Genomic DNA, 22,131 nt, shown 5'->3' with positions numbered 1-22,131 from the left:
TGGAAATGGAATACGGCCTTACCAGTTTGAGCCCGAAGCAGGACAAGCAGAGGAAAATGGTGATGAAATTCCCGGCGTTCATGATGATCAGGACATCAAAGGAAGACTTGGCAATAACAACTGGTTTGACAAAATCCTATTCGTAATTCAATAATGTAAATTCGACTTGCATATTGCTCGATATCAGAAATATTTTAGTGAGGTGACATGACCAGCGCAGCGCAGCGGACATGTTTCTCCGCGGCGAATGAATCGCAAGCAAGATCAGCCCATGTCATCGGCCGTATCTCTCCGCGCATAAAACGAAGCAATCTCGCTGTCCGGATACAATGAAAACTTGTGTGCAGAACACACCTTGCGACACAATTGTCTCGAGTAGTCCGATAAATCTGACGTTCTGTTGCATTTTTATTTATTTTATTCCTACTGTCGTCATGTAGCGCCAGTAGAAAACAATAAGCCTGGTGTTGGCTTAGTGGTTTGGGTGGTGGTTTGGGTGGTGGTTTGGGTGGTGGTTTGGGATCCTCGGGTCCTGAGTTCAAGCCCTGTTGGCCGCTGAATTAAAATACACCAGGAGGTTGACTCAGCCTGTCATCCTTCTGAGGTCGGCAAAATGAGCACCAGTGTAATGGTAAGGTGCACACTGCATCAGCGGCATAGCCACGTCCCAACCAATGATGCAACCAGCAGCCACAGGCTGCACTCTATAGAGAGAGAGAGAGAGAGAGAGAGAGAGAGAGAGAGAGAGAGAGAGAGAGAGAGAGAGAGAGAGAGAGAGAGAGAGAGAGAGAGAGAGAGAGAGAGAGAGAGAGAGAGAGAGAGTAGAAAACAATGAAGAAAAGAGAATAATAAAAGAAAGCTACAGCACGTCAGATTTATCGGACTAGTCGGACGGACGACGGATTTATCGGATGACATTGCTTTTGATGATGGCTACTGCACCAGGTTTCAGCCTCCTCAACTTCTTCAAACTGAACAGCGAATAGAGCCCGTGATCAAAGTCAGTCTTCAAAGTGGGCGCTGCAAATGACGCTCGTGTCGCTGGGGCCTTTCCAGTTTCCCCTCGTCAGCTTCACTTTAGATGTCCATATTCTCCGACGATTGTCATCTTTTGGGAATACATGAAGGCTTACACCGTCTCTGGTTGTATTGCTGCATCCTGCAACGATACATCTTGCAGGCATTTTCGAAAGTCAGGCTAAAACTCTTAACTTTCGCGAAACAATCACAGGAATTAAGACGATCAGTGAGATAGCAAACACATGTACACAATGCATTTGTATTTACTTTATATGGCGCGCGACATCTAGTCAATCCACTCTGTGCAGTTCTGCAGATGACGTGAAGGCTGCGGTTCGCTAAAGTCAACTTTTTTCAGGGGCGGGGCATAGCAAGTGGTGAAAAGCACCAGAAATGTTCGAAATATTGGTCTAATTATCCCATTTTTGATTTTAAAAAAGAAACATGGGTGATTTCTTCACGAGGAAGGTCAAGTTAATATATAAATCACCAGAAAGTTTTGAGTGTCATGGGACCTTTAAAATGCATTTTTATCTAAAAACGCCAATTTTCTTCCTGTTTTTCTTTTTACATCCCAAACTTACACCATCTTATCAATGACAAAAAAAGAAATCAGATGTCGAATTAGAGTTTAGATAAAGCTGTGAGAGTGTATGAAAGTGCGAGCCTGAAGAAACAAGGCCACATGGAGCAAACAAAATGGCGTTGATTTGATTTTGACGCCCCTCCCTGAATGTGGAAAGCTCCGCCCTGCACTAAGAAGCCCCTACCCAAACCGACGGACAGACAGACTGGCGCAAATTACATGCATATATATATATATATAGATATAGATATAGATATAGATAGGGTGTTTGTGTGTGTGTGTGTGTGTGTGTGTGTGTGTGTGTGTGTGTGTGTGTGTGCGCGTGTGTGTGCGCGTGTGTGTGTGCGCGTGTGTGTGCGCGTGTGTGTGCGCGTGTGTGTGCGCGTGTGTTTGTTTGAGGTACCCGTACTGCGCACGGGAGGGATCCCAGATGTAAACAGACCAATATGGAAACAGCGAATGACATACCATGAACCAATAAATTCCACATTCCAGTTGAACATTCCTTAATTCGAACGTCAGGCATGGACAGCCGGTTTGTGAAGCACTTGGGCAAAAAATGTGCTGCAGCTGACCCCAACAGAAGTAAGGTGGGTCACATGTCCATGATGTCAATGGTGAAACTGCAAATGTCGAATCCGCGAATGTCTCCAGTGGAAACCCTCACATCATTTCCTGATTCTCCTTTATACTCAATGTCTTCATATTTTCATCCCAAACAGCATTATTCCAATCACAAATTTTTTTAAAGCTTTATGGTAAGATGCAGAAATTGGTAGAACAGGTGCCAAAGGAAATGTTTAAATTATTATGGGAGACTGAAATGACAAATTTCGAGAAGCATAATCATGGTTGAATATTGTGTGTGGATAATGATCTTTTAATTGCAAACACATGGTTCAAATAACCCAAATGCAGACAGTGTACATGAACTTCACCTGATGGGTAACATAGAAATCAGATCACCGACATTCTAATCAATAGAAGATGGAGAAGAGCTGTGTTATCCACCAACACACTGCCAAGTGCAGACTGTGGGGCAGATCACGAACTCGGAGTGGCAAAACTATGAGTCAAATTGAGAAAGGTGAAAAAAGTCTAAAACTCCAAGCAGATATGATTTTGAAAATGTATCAAAACAACATGCAACAAAGGTAAAAAATAAACTTGGTTGATGGAATGCCAGACGAATTGTCGCAAGAGGTCAAAGACATTGTAAAAGAAGAGGCCAAAACACAACATCCCAAAAGCAAGCAGAAAGAAGACGCCGAAATGGCTGTCAGAGGAGGCAATAAATATTGTAGACAGATGAAGAGAGTTGAGAACCAAAGGCGCATTAAGAGAGGATTTTAAATGACTAAATGCCGGCTTCCAATGACAAGCCAGGAAAGACGAAGAGAAATATTTCAAAGAGGCATGCATAAACTAAGATAGTGACAACAGCACGGCAAAAACAAGAGATCTTTAACAGATCAGAGAGATGAGAGGAAAATGTAGGTCTCGGATTTGGTCCTGAAGAGCACAACAGGAAACGATCTGACAGAAGAAACACAGGTGAGAGAAAGGCAGAAGGACTCTACCGAAAATAGAAACGAGATAGTAATATGATGACAATCTTCAAAGAAAGAGAATATGAGCATGAACCAATGAAGATATGATGTGGAGGTACATCATGCCCTGAAAGAGCTGGAAAATGGAAAAACTCCAGTTGCTGACAAAATAATAACGGAACTCTTCAAAGTAGTTGGGGAGGAGACAATCAAAATTTTTACAGCCATCTGTTCACAGATCTGGAGCAGGATTGAATGACCTAAAAGGTGGAAGCAGTCAGTCTACATACCATTGCCAAAGAAAGGAGATGCAGGATGATATTAAAACCAAACCATGACCTCAATTTCACATGCGAGCAAGATATTACTGAAGATCAGTCAACACAGAACAGAAGACTTACTTAAGTGAGAAATACCCGTTGAGCAAGCAGATGTCAGAAGAGGATGAGGTACCAGAGATAAAATCGCAAATCTGAGAGGATCATGGAAAAAGCAAGGGAATATCAAAGGAAGGTGTATTTCTGTTTTATAGATTAGAGCAAAACTTTTGATTGTGCTGATGATTAATTGTGTTGACCACTCTGTTAGCACAGAGTAAAGAGGAATTGATGAAACTGCTGCAGACAGTGAAGAAGGAGGGTGAAAAAGTTAGTCTTTATTTAAACTTTAAAAAGTCTCTAATTTCGTCAACTGAGAAGATGGATGTGTTCAGATTGGGAGACAATCATGTGGAGGTTGTGTAAAGTTTCATCCTCCTGGATTATAAGATCAGTGTGTGGAGAATGTGGAGGATACATTAATGGACGGTTATCGTTGGGGAGAACAGCAATGTCAGGATTGTTGACAAATATCTGGAAAGACAAAGTTATGACAATACAAACCAAGATGAGTCTGGTGAATGCTCTGGTATTTCCAGTTGTAATGTATGGATGTGAGTCGTGGAAAGTGAAAAAGAAAGAAAGCAAGAAGATTGACAGTTCTGAAATGTGGTGTTGAAGATGAATGTTTAAAATCTCATGGAGACTGCAAGAAGAACAAACAAATCAGTACTTGAAGAAACAAGAAAAAGAGCAATCAGAGATTGCAGACCCTCGCCAGGACTTGTTTTGAGTTGTGTTTTTTGTGTGATGTTTGTGTACTGGTGTGTTACATAATTAATCTTCTTCTTCTTTCGGCTGCTCCCGTTAGGGGTCGACACAGCGGATCATCCGTTATGATCTGCATCATGATTTTGCACAGGTTTTACGCCGGATGCCCTTCCTGAGGTAACCCTGGTCGCCTCTTACGACACAGGGATAAGGATTGGGTTTTGCCATGACTCCAGGCTGCCCCACACCCTTTCACAGCGCAGTCCAGCACAGAGTGCCCGTCTTCAAGCGATCCTCTAACCCAAGTTTCTGAGTAGCCGGATTACAGGTGCATGCCACTACGCCCGGTGTGTTACATAATTAATAAGAGACATAATTAGAACTGCCACTTTATAACGGCAGGCAGTGATGACCAGGTACAAAGACATCCCGCGTTGATGCGATCTGGCTTTGATCGGACACCTGACCCTGACCCATGAAGTTTATTATTTACTATTAATTATTATTATGCATTTTAATTGAGAATTGGATAAAAAATAAATTCAATTTAGGTCAAATGGAAAACCAAATAGGTACAGTCCTGCATTGGAGTAATTAGAAGGAACCCAAACAGGCAAGAAAGCAAAGCTGAAGTCATGATGTGGAACCTGGATAGGATTTGCTTTTCAGTTGCTACATCACCACCATTAAACCCATCCAGGCACAGCGAAGTGAGCCTATTCAAAAAAAATAATGACAATAATAAAAAAAGAGAACCCAAATCAAAAAAATAAATAATTCTTGCTGCCAGACCATGTGTCTGATCAAGTTGAAATTTAAAACATGTATTCCCCATGACCATTATATCATAATTGTGAAGTTTCACATGTGAAGATTAAGTGGTCTCAGAGAAAACATTATTTAGCATTTTTCTTCAATCCAATATGGTTGCCAAACCACATGATACATCAATTATTCCTTTACAAACTTGTACTCGCATGCCTTTGGGAACATTTGGCTGAAGTTTCCCCTCGATCTGTCAAGCAGTTCTGCAGAAGATGATTTTTATATGTTTTAGGGTAAATCCAACATGGTTGCCAAACCACGTGACCTATGACATTATATATATATATGTATATATATATATATATATATATATATACATATATATATATATATATGTATATATATATATATATGTATATATGTATAGACATATATGTGTATATATATATATATATATATATATATATATATATATATATATATATATATATATATATATATATATATATATATATATATATATATATATATATATATATACATATATACATATATATATATATATATATATATATATATATAAATATATATATAAATATATATATATATATATATATATAAATATATATATAAATATATATATAAATATATATATAAATATATATATATATATATATATATATATATATATATATATATATATATATATATATATATATATATATATATATATATATATATATATATATATATATATACAGTGGGGAGAACAAGTATTTGATACACTGCCGATTTTGCAGGTTTTCCCACTTACAAAGCACGTAGAGGTCTGTAATTTTTTATCATAGGTACACTTCAACTGTGAAAGATGGAATCTAAAACAAAAATTCTGAAAATCACATTGTATGATTTTTAAATAATTAATTTCCATTTTATTGCATGAAATAAGTATTTGATCACCTACCAACCAGTAAGCATTCAGGCTCTCACAGACCTGTTAGTTTTGTCTTTAAGAAGCCCTCCCATTCTCCACTCATTACCTGCATTAACTGCACCAGTTTGAACTCGTTATCTGCATAAAAGACAGCTGTCCGCACTCAATCAATCAGACTCCAACCTCACCAAAATGGGCAAGACCAGAGAGCTGTCTAAGGACATCAGGGACAAAATTGTAGACTTGCACAAGGCTGGGATGGGCTACAGGACAATAGGCAAGCAGCTTCGTGAGAAGGCAACAACTGTTGGCACAATTATTAGAAAATGGAAGAAGTTCAAGATAACAGTCACACTCCCTCAGTCTGGGGCTCCATGCAAGATCTCACCTCGTGGAGCCTCAATGATCATGAGAGGTGAGGGATCAGCCCAGAACTACATGGCAGGACCTGGTCAATGACCTGAAGAGAGCTGGGACCACAGTATCAAAGAAAACCATAATTAACACACTACGCCGTCATGGATTAAAATCCTGCAGCGCACGCAAGGTCCCTCTGCTCAAGCCAGCACATGTCCAGGCCCGTCTGAAGTTTGCCAATGACCATCTGGATGATCCAGAGGAGGAATGGGAGAAGGTCATGTGGTCTGATGAGACCAAAATAGAGCTTTTTGGTTTAAACTCCACTCGCCGTGTTTGGAGGAAGAAGAAGGATGAGTACAACCCCAAGAACACCATCCCAACCGTGAAGCATGGTGGTGGAAACATCATTCTTTGGGGATGCTTTTCTGCAAAGGGGACAGGACGACTGCACCGTATTGAGGGAAGGATGGATGGGGCCATGTATCACGAGATCTTGGCCAACAACCTCCTTCCCTCAACAAGAGCATTGAAGATGGGGCGTGACTGGGTCTTCCAGCATGACAACGACCCGAAACACACAGCCAGGGCAACTAAGGAGTGGCTCCGGAAGAAGCATCTCAAGGTCCTGGAGTGGCCTAGCCAGTCTCAAGACCTGAACCCAATGGAAAATCTTTGGAGGGAGCTGAAAGTCTGTGTTGCCCAGCAACAGCCCCGAAACCTGAAGGATCTGGAGAAGATTTGTATGGAAGAGTGGGCCAAAATCCCTGCTGCAGTCTGTGCAAACCTGGTTAAGAACTACAGGAAACGTCTGATCTCTGTAATTGCAAACAAAGGTTTCTGTACCAAATATTAAGTTCTGTTTTTCTGATGTATCAAATACTTATTTCATGCAATAAAATGCAAATTAATTATTTAAAAATCATGCAATGTAATTTTCAGGATTTTTGTTTAAGATTCCATCTTTCACAGTTGAAGTGTACCTATGATGAAAACTACAGACCTCTACGTGCTTTGTAAGTGGGAAAACCTGAAAAATCGGCAGTGTATCAAATACTTGTTCTCCCCAATGTATATGTATATGTATGTATGTATATATATATATATATATATATATATATATATATATATATATATATATATATATATATAAACATGACATAATGGGTGACCAAAGCTTTTCGTGCTGCACTCTTCAGGGTAAAAATTGCAGCAAGAGAAGAAGGAAGTGAAGGCGTGTGCTTCATACGCAGGTTTCAATAAGGTAGATGCTGATTGGTTCAACTGTAATGACGTCACGGTTAATCCGAACGCCCATTGGTCGGCTCATCATCTTCACCTTGAGCTCCCATTGGCTGGAGCAGAGTTCGTCGATGATTGACGTTTGCAACCACATCCTGGAGAGAGGGCGGATGGGTTTCCCCTAAGGTCCATTCACCATTTGTTCCCATACTTCCCTTGATCTTTCCATGCTGAAATAGACACAGAGATCGTACAAATTCCTTTTGACGACATAGTATTGGATCGGTGGTGAGGATGAAAGTTGCTTCCAACATACATAAATGAAACGAGCTCCGACCTCGGCTCAATATCCTGAACATATCTGCATTGTACTGGTCTGCACAGATAGGGTTGGCAACCAGGTTCTGTGCAATGGCAGATGAAGCAGGTACAGTGGCCGGTAGTTGTTGGATATTTCTACATGCTCGCACTGATTGTGTTCTTACCCTCACAATCTTTCTTCGAATCGCCAAGTGGACGTGTTGTTTGATCTGATCAGCCAATCTTAGTGTTGTGCGGCCCACGTACCGAGCTTCACATCGGCACTTAAACTCATAAATAACATTGCTGGTTTGTGAGGTGGGTCGCACATCCTTGTTGACTGACGTCAGCAAATGGCGGGAGGTAAGATTACTCGAGGTTGCACAGCCAGAAACGTGTTGGACACAATATGTTTGATTTGTATTTCAAAACTTCGTGATGATTGCCCTTTCCAGGGCATCCTGATATAGACTGGACATTTGTCCGGAACAATCTCGCGATCTTTTGTCATATTTAGAAACTTGTGTGTGTATCTCTGAACAATATGCTCAGAATAACCATTCTCACCGAGTATATTCATGATTTTGTCAATTTCAGCAGGAAGATTACAAGGTGAACAAATCCTCTGTGCTCTGTTAACCAGGATATTGATCAAGGTAATTTTGTTTTTCGTGGAGCTGGAGGAGTCCCAGCGAGTATAATGCCCTGTGAAAGTCGGCTTCCGGTAGACGGATGTTGTGAAACCAAGGTTGGATCCATCAACCAACACACCCAAAAACGGTAACGTGTTTAATGATTCTCGCTCTGTGGTAAACTTCAGCGCTGGATGGAGAGTGTTGAGCCATGCCTGGAAATTGTCACATGCCGTCCGAGACTCAAACAAAGCAAAAATGTCATCAACATACCGATAGTATACGATGGGGGAATCGACCCCTTGCTGACTCGTCAGTTTCTGCATTTCATGATAGCAAACAAAGATATTTGCAAGAGCTGGGCCTAACGGAGAACCCATGGCCACACCGTCCGTTTGAACATACATCATGTTGAAACTGAATTCCACCTCCCTTGTTGCCGTGTTCATTAATTGTTGTTGCTGTGCTTGTTGTTGCTGTGCTTGTTGCTGTGGCTGGACTATCGGACCTCGTGCATGCATACTGTGGAATCCCGAATGACGTCGTGGATTTTCACATGCAACGGGATGTTCTCTTGGCAAAACAAGGATTGAGGAGGAATGCTGCCATTCACATCTGTAAACCGGATAAAGGCACCGGAGTGGTAATCATGAATAAGATTGATTACATCGACAAGATGATGGACATCCTGAAAGATGAAACCAAATTTAAATATCTGGGCGGCGTAACGGAACATGATCGCACGCCTCAGGTGGAAGGTCAGATCGTCAAACGACTGTTGCAGCTTCTCAAATGTGGAGAACTATCAAAGGAGGTGTATCCATCCATTGGGACCATACTCTGTGCAGAGCGTTGGTGCTGCCTCAGCAGTCTCCTTGGCTATTGGGCACAATCTTGGACGGGTCTCCACTCCGACACAGAAAGGAGGTGTATGACAGAATTAAACCTGTTGGAGCCCAACGTCCAAGAATGTACAGCCTGCTGAAGATTCACAAGGAGAATATCCCTCCAAGGCCGATACTGTCCATGGTGCGATCAGCACAACATGAACTTGCCAAGTGGTTGGGAGAGGTACTTCACATATGCAGAATCAATTAGAGCTAAAACACCGACAATTGAGGACAAGCTCATGGCATCCTTTGATATTAAAAGCTTGTTCACGAATGTCCCATTGACGGAGACGATTGAGATATGTGCACATTTGCTGTATCAGACCGATCTGGAACAACCGATGATCTCAGAACACGTTTTCGTTGAATTAATGAAGACAGCAACAAGGGAGGTGGAATTCAGCTTTAACAACATGATGTATGTTCAAACGGACGGTGTGGCCATGGGTTCTCCATTAGGCCCAGCTCTTGCAAATATCTTTGTAGGCTGTCATGAAATGCAGAAACTGACTGGTCGGCAAGGGGTCGATTCCCCCATCGTATACTATCGGTATGTTGATGACATTTTTGCTTTTTTGAGTCTCGGACGGCATGTGACAATTTCCAGGCATGGCTCAACACTCTCCATCCAGCGCTGAAGTTTACCATGGAGCTGGAATCATTTAACACGTTACCGTTTTGGGGCGCGTTGGTTGATAGATCCAACCTTGGTTTCACAACATCCGTCGACCGGAAGCCGACTTTCACAGGACAGTATACTCGCTGGGACTCCTACAGCTCCACGAGAAACAAAATTGCCTTGATCAATATCCTGGCTAACAGAGCACAGAGGATTTGTTCACCTTGTAATCTTCCTGCTGAAATTGACAAAATCATGAATATACTCAGTGAGAATGGTTATCCTGAGCATATAGTTAAGAGATACACGCACAAGTTTCTAAAAACGACAAAAGATCGGAAGATTGGTCCGGACAAATGTCCAGTCGATATCAGGATGCCAAGGAAAGGGCAATCATCACGAAGGTTTGAAGTACAAATCAAACATATTGTATCCAACACGTTTCTGGCTGTGCAACCCCAAGTAATCTTTACCTCTCACCGTTTGTTGACGTCAGTCAACAAGGATGTGCTACCCACCTCACAAACCAGCAATGTTATTTATGAGTATAAGTGCCGATGTGAAGCTCGGTACGTGTGCCGCACAACACTAAGATTGGCTGATCAGATGAAACACCACGTCCCCTTGGCGATTCGAAGAAAAATTGTGAGGGTTAGAACACAACCAGTGCGAGCATGTAGAAATATCCAGCAACCACCGGCCACTGTACCTGGTTCATCCGCCATTGCACATCACCTGGTTGCCAACCCTATCTGTGCAGACCAGTTCAATGCAAATATGTTCAGGATATTGAGTCGAGGTCGGAGCTCGTTTCATTTACGTATGTTGGAAGCAACCTTCATCCTTACCACCGATCCAATACTATGTCGTCCAAAGGAATTTGTACGATCTCTGTGTCTCTTTCAGCATGGAAAGATCAAGGGAAGTACGGGAACAAATGGTGAATGGACCTTTGGGGAAACACATCCCCCCTCTCTCAAGGATGCGGTTGCAAACATCAATCATCGACGAACACTGCTCCAGCCAATGGGAGCTCGAGGTGAAGATGATGAGCCGACCAATGGGCGTTCGGATAAACCGTGACATCATTACGGTTGAACCAATCAGCGTCTACCTTATTGAGACCTGCGTAAAAAGCACGCGCCTTCACTTGCTGCAATTTTTACCCTGAAGAGTGCAGTATGAAAAGCTTCGGTCACTATAATGTTCTGTTTGTTTGTATCCATATTAAATTCTGTTGTACCAAACATCTGTATGTGTGTGTGTGTGTGTGTGTGTGTGTGTGTTATATATATATATATATATATATATATATATATATATATATATATATATATATATATATATATATATATATATATATATATATATATATATATATATATATATATATATATATATAAACATACATAGTGGAGCTGGCGGTTAATGTTAATCTGCCCAACCCAAATTGTGGTGACGGGTGGTTAACACTGCCAGCCCAGATAGCCGAGCAATCGTTTTTTCCTTACTAGGAGGTTGACATGTTCATCCTCAGAGATTATCACGCACAATGGAGGGGTGGGGCATAATGGCGGAGCGACGGAGGCACAGATGGATGCACAGGGGGGTTTATACTCGAACCCCATGACAAATATACAAACACAGCAACTTAAAATAAACACGGGAATTTAATAACAATAGAAATATTTACAAGGAAGAAGAATCAGAATGTAACGATACGCGAGGTAAGTTAATTCAAAAGTCTAAATTGAGGCACCTCGACACACAGACATAAATACAGACAAGGGGAAACAAAATCAAAGAAAATCCTTCCTGTATTCTGGCACTTAACTTGGTCCAGAGATGGTCTTTATGGAATGTGGAATCGAGGCACTTCATCCTGCATGTGTAGATGCATGCATAAATAGCGCCGAGCAGCTCTCACGAAGAGGGAACGTCCGTCAGGTAATTCATGAGCAGTATTCAACACCAAAGCTCATTGACCGTCGTGCAGCTTCTTCGTCAATCACGCCTGCCGATACGCTCTTTGCAGAATGGTGCCGTCCCCTTCGGTGACACACATGAGGTTCTGAGGTCCATCCCACATGACCAGCAGAGAGTCCATGGGCAACATCCTGATCAGTACGCGAGCCAAATTGCCTCAGCACGAATACGAGAATCATGCCATCTTCTTCCTGCGTCGAAGGAAAGCCAGCTGTGAAGGAAGCCCTGTTCTTACAGGCCATCTCCTCGCTATGTTCTCTCACGACTACGTGCATCCCTCACTCTGCACTTGTGCGTTCCTCCAGATCTCTTAACTCTGTCGGACATCACCCCGCACAACTGTTCCACCTCCGGGGCGTGGCTTGTTCGCGCGAAACCCAGGAAGGCAGGGATTCTTGCCTGTTTGGCAGGCCTGCCAAGCTTACAACATCAGGCCCCTCAATCAACAACCTCGGGGAAGTGACTTCGCCCGCCATCACCCTTGAAGGCGGAGCTTCTTCCTACTTGGTCATGCAGTTCAGTTGTAATGGTCCATTGCTGGTTTGTAATCCAAAAAAACATTGGGAAAAGTCACAGGGGGGCAATCAAATACTGGAGAACTTGGCCTTAATTCCTCTCGAATTAACACTGCACCACCCCCCCCCCCCATGTGGTGACATGTAACACTTTAGCTCACAGTGTCCCTAGTTAATTACATTGAGATGTCTCCTACACATCCACGGACCAAACAACTCTATTCAGTCCTAACTGTCCTAAACATGCCCCCCCTAATAATTCCTGCAAGGTTCAATGCAGGCATTACCATTCCAGCCTTACCACTTGCCGACACACCTAATTGGGCTATGAAATAAATTAGGCAGGGTTGTGGGAATCAAGCCATAACTAACTTACCTATTCTCCTTAACATTCTACACCCCTTAAACACAATTCAATTATTTGCAAATCTCTTGGGTCCTTGCTCCTAATTCCTGGGGCAGGTCGGAAATGTTAGAAAACACACAAATCTACTATGAGACAAAACCTAAACTAAATTTTTTTAACATTTATACACCCCCCCCCCGATAAAGACTGCATTCCTCGGTGGAAGCCACGATATGAAGTGTTACCTGCGGAGCCATCCCAATTTACCTGTCTAATTTCCCTGAGCGCTGTCTCTCTGGTTCAGGTTAGTGACATGGATTAAGTGAACCTTCCCTCGCACACGATATCAATACATGAACCCAATATCAATCATTCATTCCAACACTGCAAGACCATGGCTTAAATGTTATTGCACACATGTGTGATCCTCAACTAGGCAGCGGGGAGGTACCGCGCAACAAACATGGTGGGGGCACTTTCAGTTGTGGTGTCCAAAATCCAAAAACAAGTCGGCCGATTTATGACTTATTTGCCCCCCCCCTCAACTATTCGGTCCCAGACAGCCAACCAACTCTTTTGCTCTACGCCTCGCCGGAAAGGTCTTCTCACATACAGTCTCTCTCAGCCTCATACGGGTCAAGGCCCTGTCACACCTCGACATTTTAGCCAGCGTATGGCAAGGTCTCAAAATGTATGTAAAACACTGGCGTACGCTGAACTATTGATGTTTTTTTTTAATTTTTGGGCGTATAATAACGTGTTGGACGTTTGCATAACGTATTCGTAACGTACACAGAACGTTTTAATCACATATAGATAACTTATACCAACGAATGCTGAGCGTGTTGTCAGCGTTCACAACCTACGCCCAACGACAGTCTAACTTATGCATAGCGCGGCAGCGTATCGCCGACGATCACGTGGCATAGGCTATTCATAGGCTGCGGCTCAACGATTCAAATCATAACAGAACTAGACATCGAAGTGTGAAGCTGCTGTCACACCTTGGCGTTTTAGCCAGCGTATGCCGAATACGTTATGGGTAAGTTTTGTATACTTTAATAGCACGCTGGCATACGTCATAGTACGCTGGCATACGTCGTCATACGCCGAGTACGTCGAGAAATTTTCAGCATGTTGAAAATTTTTCGACGTATGACACAAGTTCCGCATACGCTGGCCATACGTTGTAGGCACGCTACGCGATCGTTGACACACGTCGACACACGTTACTTGTACATAAGTCGAAACACGTCGAGGTAATGGTTAGCGTCAGTGTTCCAGACTACCTGTTTTTTTTTGTTTTTTTTCTTCGGTATGACAGTGATGTTGACACTTCGATTTCTAGTGCGGTTATGATTTAAATCGTTGAGCGGCAGCCTATTAATTATATTATATTGTTGTGGTTGAGGAAATTCGCAAACCACCATTTAGGTCCCGTAGGTGAGATATCTCTGTAAGTACATGTGTAGTTAGCCCAAACCCGTTGTTTAGAGGGAATAAATGTCATTCATTCGGGCTGCGACCCTTTAAGATAGCCGTTTTTCTGTTCTATCTTTATTTTGAGCCAACCACGTCTCAACCGCCATCACACAACAACCACCAACCGCAACGGCGCTTCACAACAACAACAAGGCCAACAGCCACGACCTTTCCCGTCACAACTCGCTCTCGCAATCATCGCATCACCGCCATTCCAAGCGTCACCGTGGCCAGGGACCACCACAATAAACCCTCCACCACCTTCACCTCTCCTCCTTCTGCCGCCATTTCCGCACCGCTTGTGGGCACCGATCCTGGACTCGTACAGGGCGCGCGCCGAGCAGCGGGTGCAAAAAGCGGCCTTTCCGGGGAAGTAGGATCAGGAATGATTCACGCCCACTTCTGTTCCGTCCTATCAGCGAGCGCGGGGCGAATTGGCCCCGCCTCCAGGCGCGTCGGAGTAGAATCGATATATGCAAATTCGAGGATCAGGAATGATTCACGCCCACTTTTCCTCCGTCCAATGGGTGAGCGTGGCTCCGCCCCCGAGCCGATCCTGATCCGAAAATCTGCATATGGTTTCTCCTGCTGACTATAAAGCGCCGAGCGCGGGGCGAATCGAGTGAGTGAAGAGTTTCTGTTTCGGGCTCGAGTTGAGAGAAGAGTTTCTGTTTCGGGCTCGAGTTAGTGAAGAGTTTCTGTTTCGGGCTCGAGAGAGAGAAGAGTTTCTGTTTCGGGCTCGAGTTGGAGAAGAGTATCTGTTTCGGGCTCGAGTTGGAGAAGAGTTTCTGTTTCGGGCTCGAGTTGGAGAAGAGTTTCTGTTTCGGGCTCGAGTTGGAGAAGAGTTTCTGTTTCGGGCTCGAGTTGGAGAGAGTTTCTGTTTCGGGCTCGGGCGATTTGTGGCAGCGGCGAAGTGTGGCAGCAGCAGCCAAGACGGGTCTGGAGCAGAGTCGGTCTGTCGGGGTTCGGAGTCTGTCGGGGAGCTGCAGAGAGGAGAAGCCGGGAACGCGGTCGAGGGCGCAGTGGAGTCGCTCGTCACGGGACCCAAGCAAGCCAGCTATCCTCTTTCCCCAGAGCATCAACAACCCCCCTCCCTGTTCCCCCCCCCCGCGCTGAGATAGTGCGAAAAGGGGGGCCCCGTTCCCACCCCATTCCTGGCAGTGCCAGCGAGGCCCGTGGAGGAGCGCGGAGTCGGGGCACCGCCGCCATTTTGCGGCTCATCACAAGGCGGGTAGGCTCGACGCGGTCTCGGCCCACAGACCACGTCTGCCCCCTTGTCGTTGAGAGTGGCCCCTTTTTCTTTTGCTTTGGAGTATATGTGTTGTCGGCGCCGTCTGTAAAGTAAAACTGTGTAAGTGTTGCCGTGTGCTCGCGTAGTCGGTAGTAGATCTGCATTGTGTTTCTTTTGTTGCATTTGCTTTTGGTGCATAATTGTTGTTTCTTTTACATTTGCTTTTGGTGCATAATTGTTGTAATTGTATATGTGTGCTTTCCGTTTGCCACGGAATAAATGTGAATTATGTTGAACTGTTTTTCCCGTTTCGCTTCGTCTTTTCTTTAATTGAATCTCCATCTTACTTCACGTAAAGGGTTGGTCGTGGGCTAAATACGCCCAATAATTAATCGGAACCGTCGAGGTTGACGATAACACCGCTCGGTTATCCCGATAGTACGGAACGAGTCGCTTAAAGTGGCCCGTGTCCGAAGTCGACCTGCGGCGAGGTGCGATCGCCCGGTCTACCCTCCGTGTGGGTACTTAGGTAGGTCGAATTTGGCGAACAACCATATCCCACGCGGGGGGCCGATTGGCACGATCGTGGTGAGGCCGAAAGGCCCACCCGTGACTAGTTCCCGGCGTTAGTCCGAGAGGGTCACGACGGAATTGTCCGTCCGGTGGGCGACGTGCCGCGATTCGAGTTACGTGGCCGCTCGCACGCCGGCGGGCGCGAATTCGCAACAATATTATTACTGCTCTAGAAATCGAAGTGTCAACATGACCGTTCTTCCGAAGAAAAAAATAATAATAAAAATAAAAACAGGGAGTCTGGAACACTGACGCTAACCATTACATTGACGCGTTTCAACTTATGAGTAACGTACAAGTAACGTGTGTCAACGTGTGTGAACGATCGCCTTACGTGCCTGCAACACGTTACTCATAGGTTAGAAATAAGTTTCGGGTATGCTAAACATTACCTCGACGTGTTTCGACTTATGAGTAACTTACAAATAACGTGTGTCGACATGTGTCAACGATCGCGTAGCGTGCCTACAACTTATGGCCAGCATTATGCGGAACGTGTGAGTCATACGCTGGCATACGTCGAAAAATTTCAACCATGGAAAATTTGTCTCACCCCTCGGCGTACTACGACGTATGCCAGCGTACAAAGATGTATGCCAGCGTACAACGTATGCCAGCGTGCTACGACGTAAGCCAGCATACAAAGGCGTATGCCAGCATGCTCTTAACGTATACAAACTTACCCATAACGTATTCGACGTGTGCCAGCGTTTTAGCCAAATTTTGCATAGGTCAGGCATACGCTGGCTAAATCGTCAAGGTGTGACAGGGCCTTCACCAAGGGTTTCATTACCGCTGGTCACCCAAATCAGTCCCTCATCTCTGATGGGTCTCCATTTCAATACACCATCCAGGCTCTCTCGTAGCCTCATACGGGTCGCCAGGGGTTTCCTAACCGTTGTTCGCCCAATCAAACCTCTGCTCTGGGCTCTCTTGGCCTAAGGCACTCCCAGCTGCCAGGGACAAATTACGTGGGGGGACCCACAGTCATCACTGCTCCAGAGCTTGACCCATTCCTGCGGACCCACATATCTTCCCCTCCTGCACAATCCAACACCTCATTTCCTTCCCTGCTGTCATTAAATTTTCAAACAATGCAATGCAAAAATGGTGATCGTGTTCCTACACTGTTATGGCCTGCATACATGTCATATCTTCCTCCTCCTAACCCCTCACAAGTTATCCCCTCTCTTTACCCCTCCCATCTTGCCCCTCATCCTACCTCTGCTCTTGGCAACTCTTCACTGTCTTCTGCTTCAGTATCGGCTCCTCCTCTGTTGTCCCAAAGTGTGTGGTGTTCTAACATCTATGGGCTCCATTCTGACCTAACAGATAGCTCACTCTCTCAATCAGTACATGCATCACCACAAACATGCTCCTTCCTTCCTCTCAGCACACCTCTCCCTCTTCCCAACCCCTCAAATCTTATCTTGAACCTCCCTATACCCGCTCCCTTCTTCACTATACCACTACCAAGTCTCATCCTTCCCCTCTCCCCATCCTCCCCTCTCCATAAGCTTGATTTCTGATCATCAATTTGGATTCAGACCAAGTCACTCTACCCTGGATATGCTGTTTCTGCTCTCCCAACAATGGATGGAGATCCTCAATAACAGACATGAAATCACAACCATCTCCCGAGACATATCATGTGCTTTCGATATCGTCTGGCATCCTGCCCTGTTCAGCAAACTCTCTTCCTTTGGTGTCCAACACCATCACCACTCATGGCTCGCAGACTTCCTCTCCTGTCACAGCCAACGTGTGGCCCTAAATGGAGTTCTCTCATCCTCTCTTCTTGTCCAGACTGGAGTTCCTCAAGGCAGCTTCCTGGACCCTGTTCTTTTTCTGGTTTTCATCAATGATCTCTCTGACTCTCTGGAAAATCCTCTTTATCTCTTTGCTGATGACTCCACCCTCTGCCGTACCATCTGACATCCCTCAGATCGGCAAGTAGCAACCTCTTCACTCTTTGCAGATCTGGATACAATCACAAGCTCGTCCAAAACATGGAACATCAATACTATAATGGAGCTACGAGGTCGGTATAAAAAATAACGGGACTGTGCCTGCTGTGTGCTCCACTTACACAACTTGAATGAATGGGTTACGTCACAGTCTTTCGCAACATTCCAGCAATATATATGATTGGTGATGGTTGACTGCGCTCATTGTGTGATTTTTTTTTACAGGTCGTGCTTCACACGTTGTCTAGTCCGAGTCATTGCGCTGTGAGTCGTGAGCAGAGAGCCAATCTGAAGTTTCTTGCCAAGCTGAGCAAAACACCTTCCGAATCCTTTGCAATGCTGCAGCAAGTCTACGGGGAAGAAACGATATCGCGTACACATGCACTTGGATGGCACAAGAGGTTCAAAGAGGGATGGGAGGAGGTTGAAGATGATCCACGGTCTAGAAGACCTTCAACGAGCAAAACGGTGGACAACATCGAGCGTGTGAAGCAGGTGGTGTGTAAAGATCGTCGACTCACGGTGCGGATGATTGCTGAGGAACTTTCCATTAACAAGGACACTGTCTGGAGCATCATAACTGAAAATCTCGAAATGTGCAAGGTGTGTGCAAAGATGGTCCCCAAGTTGTTGTCAGAGGACCATAAACAGAAAAGAGTCGCTGTCAGTCAAGACATTACCAAACGTCTCGAGGACGATCCAGACCTGCTTGGTCGAGTCATTACTGGCAATGAATCGTGGATATTCAAATACGATCCTGAGACCAAACGGCAGAGTCATCAGTGGAAAAGTCCGACATCACCAAAACCAAAGAAAGCAAGGATGTCGAAGTCGAAGGTCAAGGTGATGCTCATCACGTTTTTTGACATCAAAGGCATCGTCCACTTTGAGTTCTACCACAGGGTCAAACAGTGAATCAATACGTGTACAAGGAGATCCTCCGGTGATTCATGAGATCAGTCCGGGACAAGAGGAGGGATCTGTGGGAGAACAACGCCTGGGTGCTCCACCATGACAACGCCCCTGCTCACAGTGCCCTGAACATCCGACAGTTTCTGGCGAAAAGGAAAGTGCCAACTCTGGAGCAATCCCCGTATTCGCCAGACTTGGCCCCTTGTGATTTTTTCCTATTCTCCAAGCTCAAGGGGGTGATCAAGGGGACCCGGTTTGCTGATGTGGAGGCCATTAAAAGGGCCGTGACAATGGAGCTCTGGAGGATTCCTGAAGAAGCTTTCCGGGAGTGCATTGAAGCATGGAAGAAGAGGATGGACAAGTGTGTGAGACTGGAGGGAAACTATTTTGAAGGGGACAAGCTGTGATTTCAATATATTTTTTGGAATAAAATTTCTGTGAAGTCATTCCTGTTAGTTTTTAGACGGACTTCGTAAGTGTTTAATATCTCCTCCTCGACGAGGCATCAACGGTCCACGAAACTCGGCTATATTGTACTTAGTACAGATGACTCTTGATCGCCATACTTTTTAGCTCGCTATCATGAGCGAATAAACAAAATTTAGGGGGGTTGAAAAGTGAAGCCGAGGCTGCCGAGTATTAGCTGAGCAGCCTGAAGTATATCACCGAACATGATTGGTGACCATGAGGTAACATGGAAGTGACCATAAAAATTATGGTTTCACCATCAGCTGAACAATTTCCTTCATCACCTCGATGATGTAAATCACTTGTAACAAAGCTTTCTTCTCCAACATATATGATGCCTATTCTATACGCTGGATAATTCCCCATTGTCAAAAAGCATGTTCTAGAGTCTTGAAAACAGACTACGTGCCAAATTCAAATAGAATGATAGGGTCTCTGGATTATCTAATATTTGGGATACCATTCCACTTCTTGGTTCATGAATGGTTAGGAGAAAAGAAACATCTCTGATGACAAATGATTCTGGTAATTTGTTCATCATCAAATATATCCACCGTGGGAACAAACTGATTGGTACAAATCAGTCACATGTTGAACACATTCAACATCAGCTATGGTCTGAGGAATATCGGGTGATCTCACATTCTGAGACTACATCTTCAGTTACATACACCTCAATGCATGTGAAAAAAACAACTGCTTTTGACAGGAGGGGAAGGGTATTTTTTTTGGGGGGGGGGGGCGGGGTGCCGAGTATCCCCCTTGGATCTTCCCCTGGTGCTGGTAGAGTATCCACCTTACGGGTGATCTTGTGCATGCAACACGTTCTTCTGACACATTGCTTTATTTGGGCGGTGAAGAGGCAACTGCCTCGAACGCTCCCAAAATTAGTATTAATCCGGGTTATGTACATGAAGAAAAAAATGTGCGTACTGCTTATGTGCACATATATTACTTCATGGTTATACAGCTCGGATAATTCCAATTGCATCCCCACCCTCCCTCTACATCTGAAGAAAATTCCAAATTGGGTGAAATTTTTTGTTTTCCCAAAACTTGATGAAATCAAACAAAACTGGCACATGCACAACTTCAGTGTTCCCTCAGTAATTCCTGAAAGTTTCAGCTTCCCAGGTCAAATCCTCTTCGAGGAGTGGATGAAACAAACATACAACATCCATCCATACATCATCCTGTCCCTCCATTATATAGATTCACTGGCCATTTCTCAGAATATAAAACTAAAGACCAAGCCATCAGCACAAAGCATTATGGATACAAATATGTTTTCATACTTTTTGCCTCAATTTTTTTTAGAACGTTAACCTTTCTTTCCCCAATCCATTGTTTCCATTTCCACTTATCCTCCAAATGTTTGACCTCATGTAGCTCTCAAGTTTACCTCCAATGGGAATTCCTCCTCCTTGAGTTTGAGTGGGTCCAGGACCTGCCAGAAGATGAGGATAACCAAATCGATAAGCAGCATGGCTCCCACAATCCCAACCAGCTTCTGGTCCTTAATGATCTGTAGGAAGAATTGACAATTTTGTTACAGGTACGTGAAAGTTACAAACTTACCAGGTTACTGACATGGAACCTCTATCCATTAAGGTCTGCATTTTTGTTCTGTGGGAGTTTGAAAGCACAACAACAGATTGTTAAAACAAGCATGGCATCTAATGTACACATACACAATCAGTAAAATAAGTTGGGAGGGGTAAAATGAGAAAAATTAAAATCGAGAAAATTAGATGGATACCAGTCATAAACAATCACGACTTGTTATGAAAACATTTGGTGTCCAGTCAAGACAATGTGCATACCTTGACCTCCATATGAATAATATATAACTGTTACCAAAATGGAGTAACGGTGTCAATGGAACAGTGAGTCACCATCAGAGTTTAGCTTTCAAAACTATTTTCACACATTTTTCCATGACCTACAGTTTTCCCCAGCCAGTTATAAAATAAAATGACAGCAAATCTAACCCAGCAAAATGGTGGCAACACAAAACAAGCCTTACCTTAAAGGAAAAATAAATAAAATTTACTGCAAACCGCAAGACAAAACCTACCCCCCCCTCCCATGTGTTGAAGCAGAACATGCACGGTGCTTCCTCATCTCCACTGCCAGGAAAAGAATAGGAGCCATAGACCAGAGGGTGGGAGAAAGGGAGAATGGGAGAAAGGGAGAGAGAGAGAGAGAGAGAGAGAGAGAGAGAGAGAGAGAGAGAGAGAGAGAGAGAGAGAGAGAGAGAGAGAGAGAGAGAGAGAGAGAGAGAGAGAGAGAGAGAGAGAGAGAGAGAGAGAGAGAGAGAGAGAGAGAGAGAGAGAGAGAGAGAGAGAGAGAGAGAGAGAGAGAGAGAGAGAGAGAGAGAGAGAGAGAGAGAGAGAGAGAGAGAGAGAGAGAGAGAGAGAGAGAGAGAGAGAGAGAGAGAGAGAGAGAGAGAGAGAGAGAGAGAGAGAGAGAGAGAGAGAGAGAGAGAGAGAGAGAGAGAGACAGAGAGAGAGACAGAGAGAGAAACAGAGAGAGACAGAGAGACAGAGAGACAGAGAGACAGAGAGACAGAGAGACAGAGAGACAGAGAGACAGAGAGAGACAGAGACACAGAGACAAAGAGACAGAGAGACAGAGAGACAGAGAGAGAGAGAGAGAGAGAGAGAGA

At 44.2% G+C, this 22,131-nt stretch overlaps 1 protein-coding gene across 2 annotated transcripts in view; it reads right to left on the bottom strand.

Moving 5' to 3' along the window:
• The window catches only part of LOC147028312 (gamma-aminobutyric acid type B receptor subunit 2-like), a 92,438-nt gene extending 71,006 nt beyond the window's left edge, over window positions 1-21,432 (bottom strand). Inside the window, exon 1 of one of the 2 annotated variants that reach the window (XM_085878598.1) lies at window positions 20,866-21,432. In XM_085878598.1, coding sequence (XP_085734724.1) covers window positions 20,866-20,949 — 84 coding nt within the window. In that variant the 5' untranslated portion in view covers window positions 20,950-21,432. The remainder of the gene's footprint in view (window positions 1-20,865) is intronic. The other variant, XM_085878597.1, reaches the window with a different exon arrangement.
• Window positions 21,433-22,131: the final 699 nt, after the last annotated feature.

This window comes from Eptatretus burgeri, chromosome 4 (genome assembly GCF_056783735.1).
Source record: "Eptatretus burgeri isolate ZD-2024b chromosome 4, Ebu_testis_v1, whole genome shotgun sequence".
NCBI lineage: Eukaryota > Metazoa > Chordata > Myxini > Myxiniformes > Myxinidae > Eptatretus > Eptatretus burgeri.
This window is presented reverse-complemented; position numbering and strand designations above follow the sequence as displayed.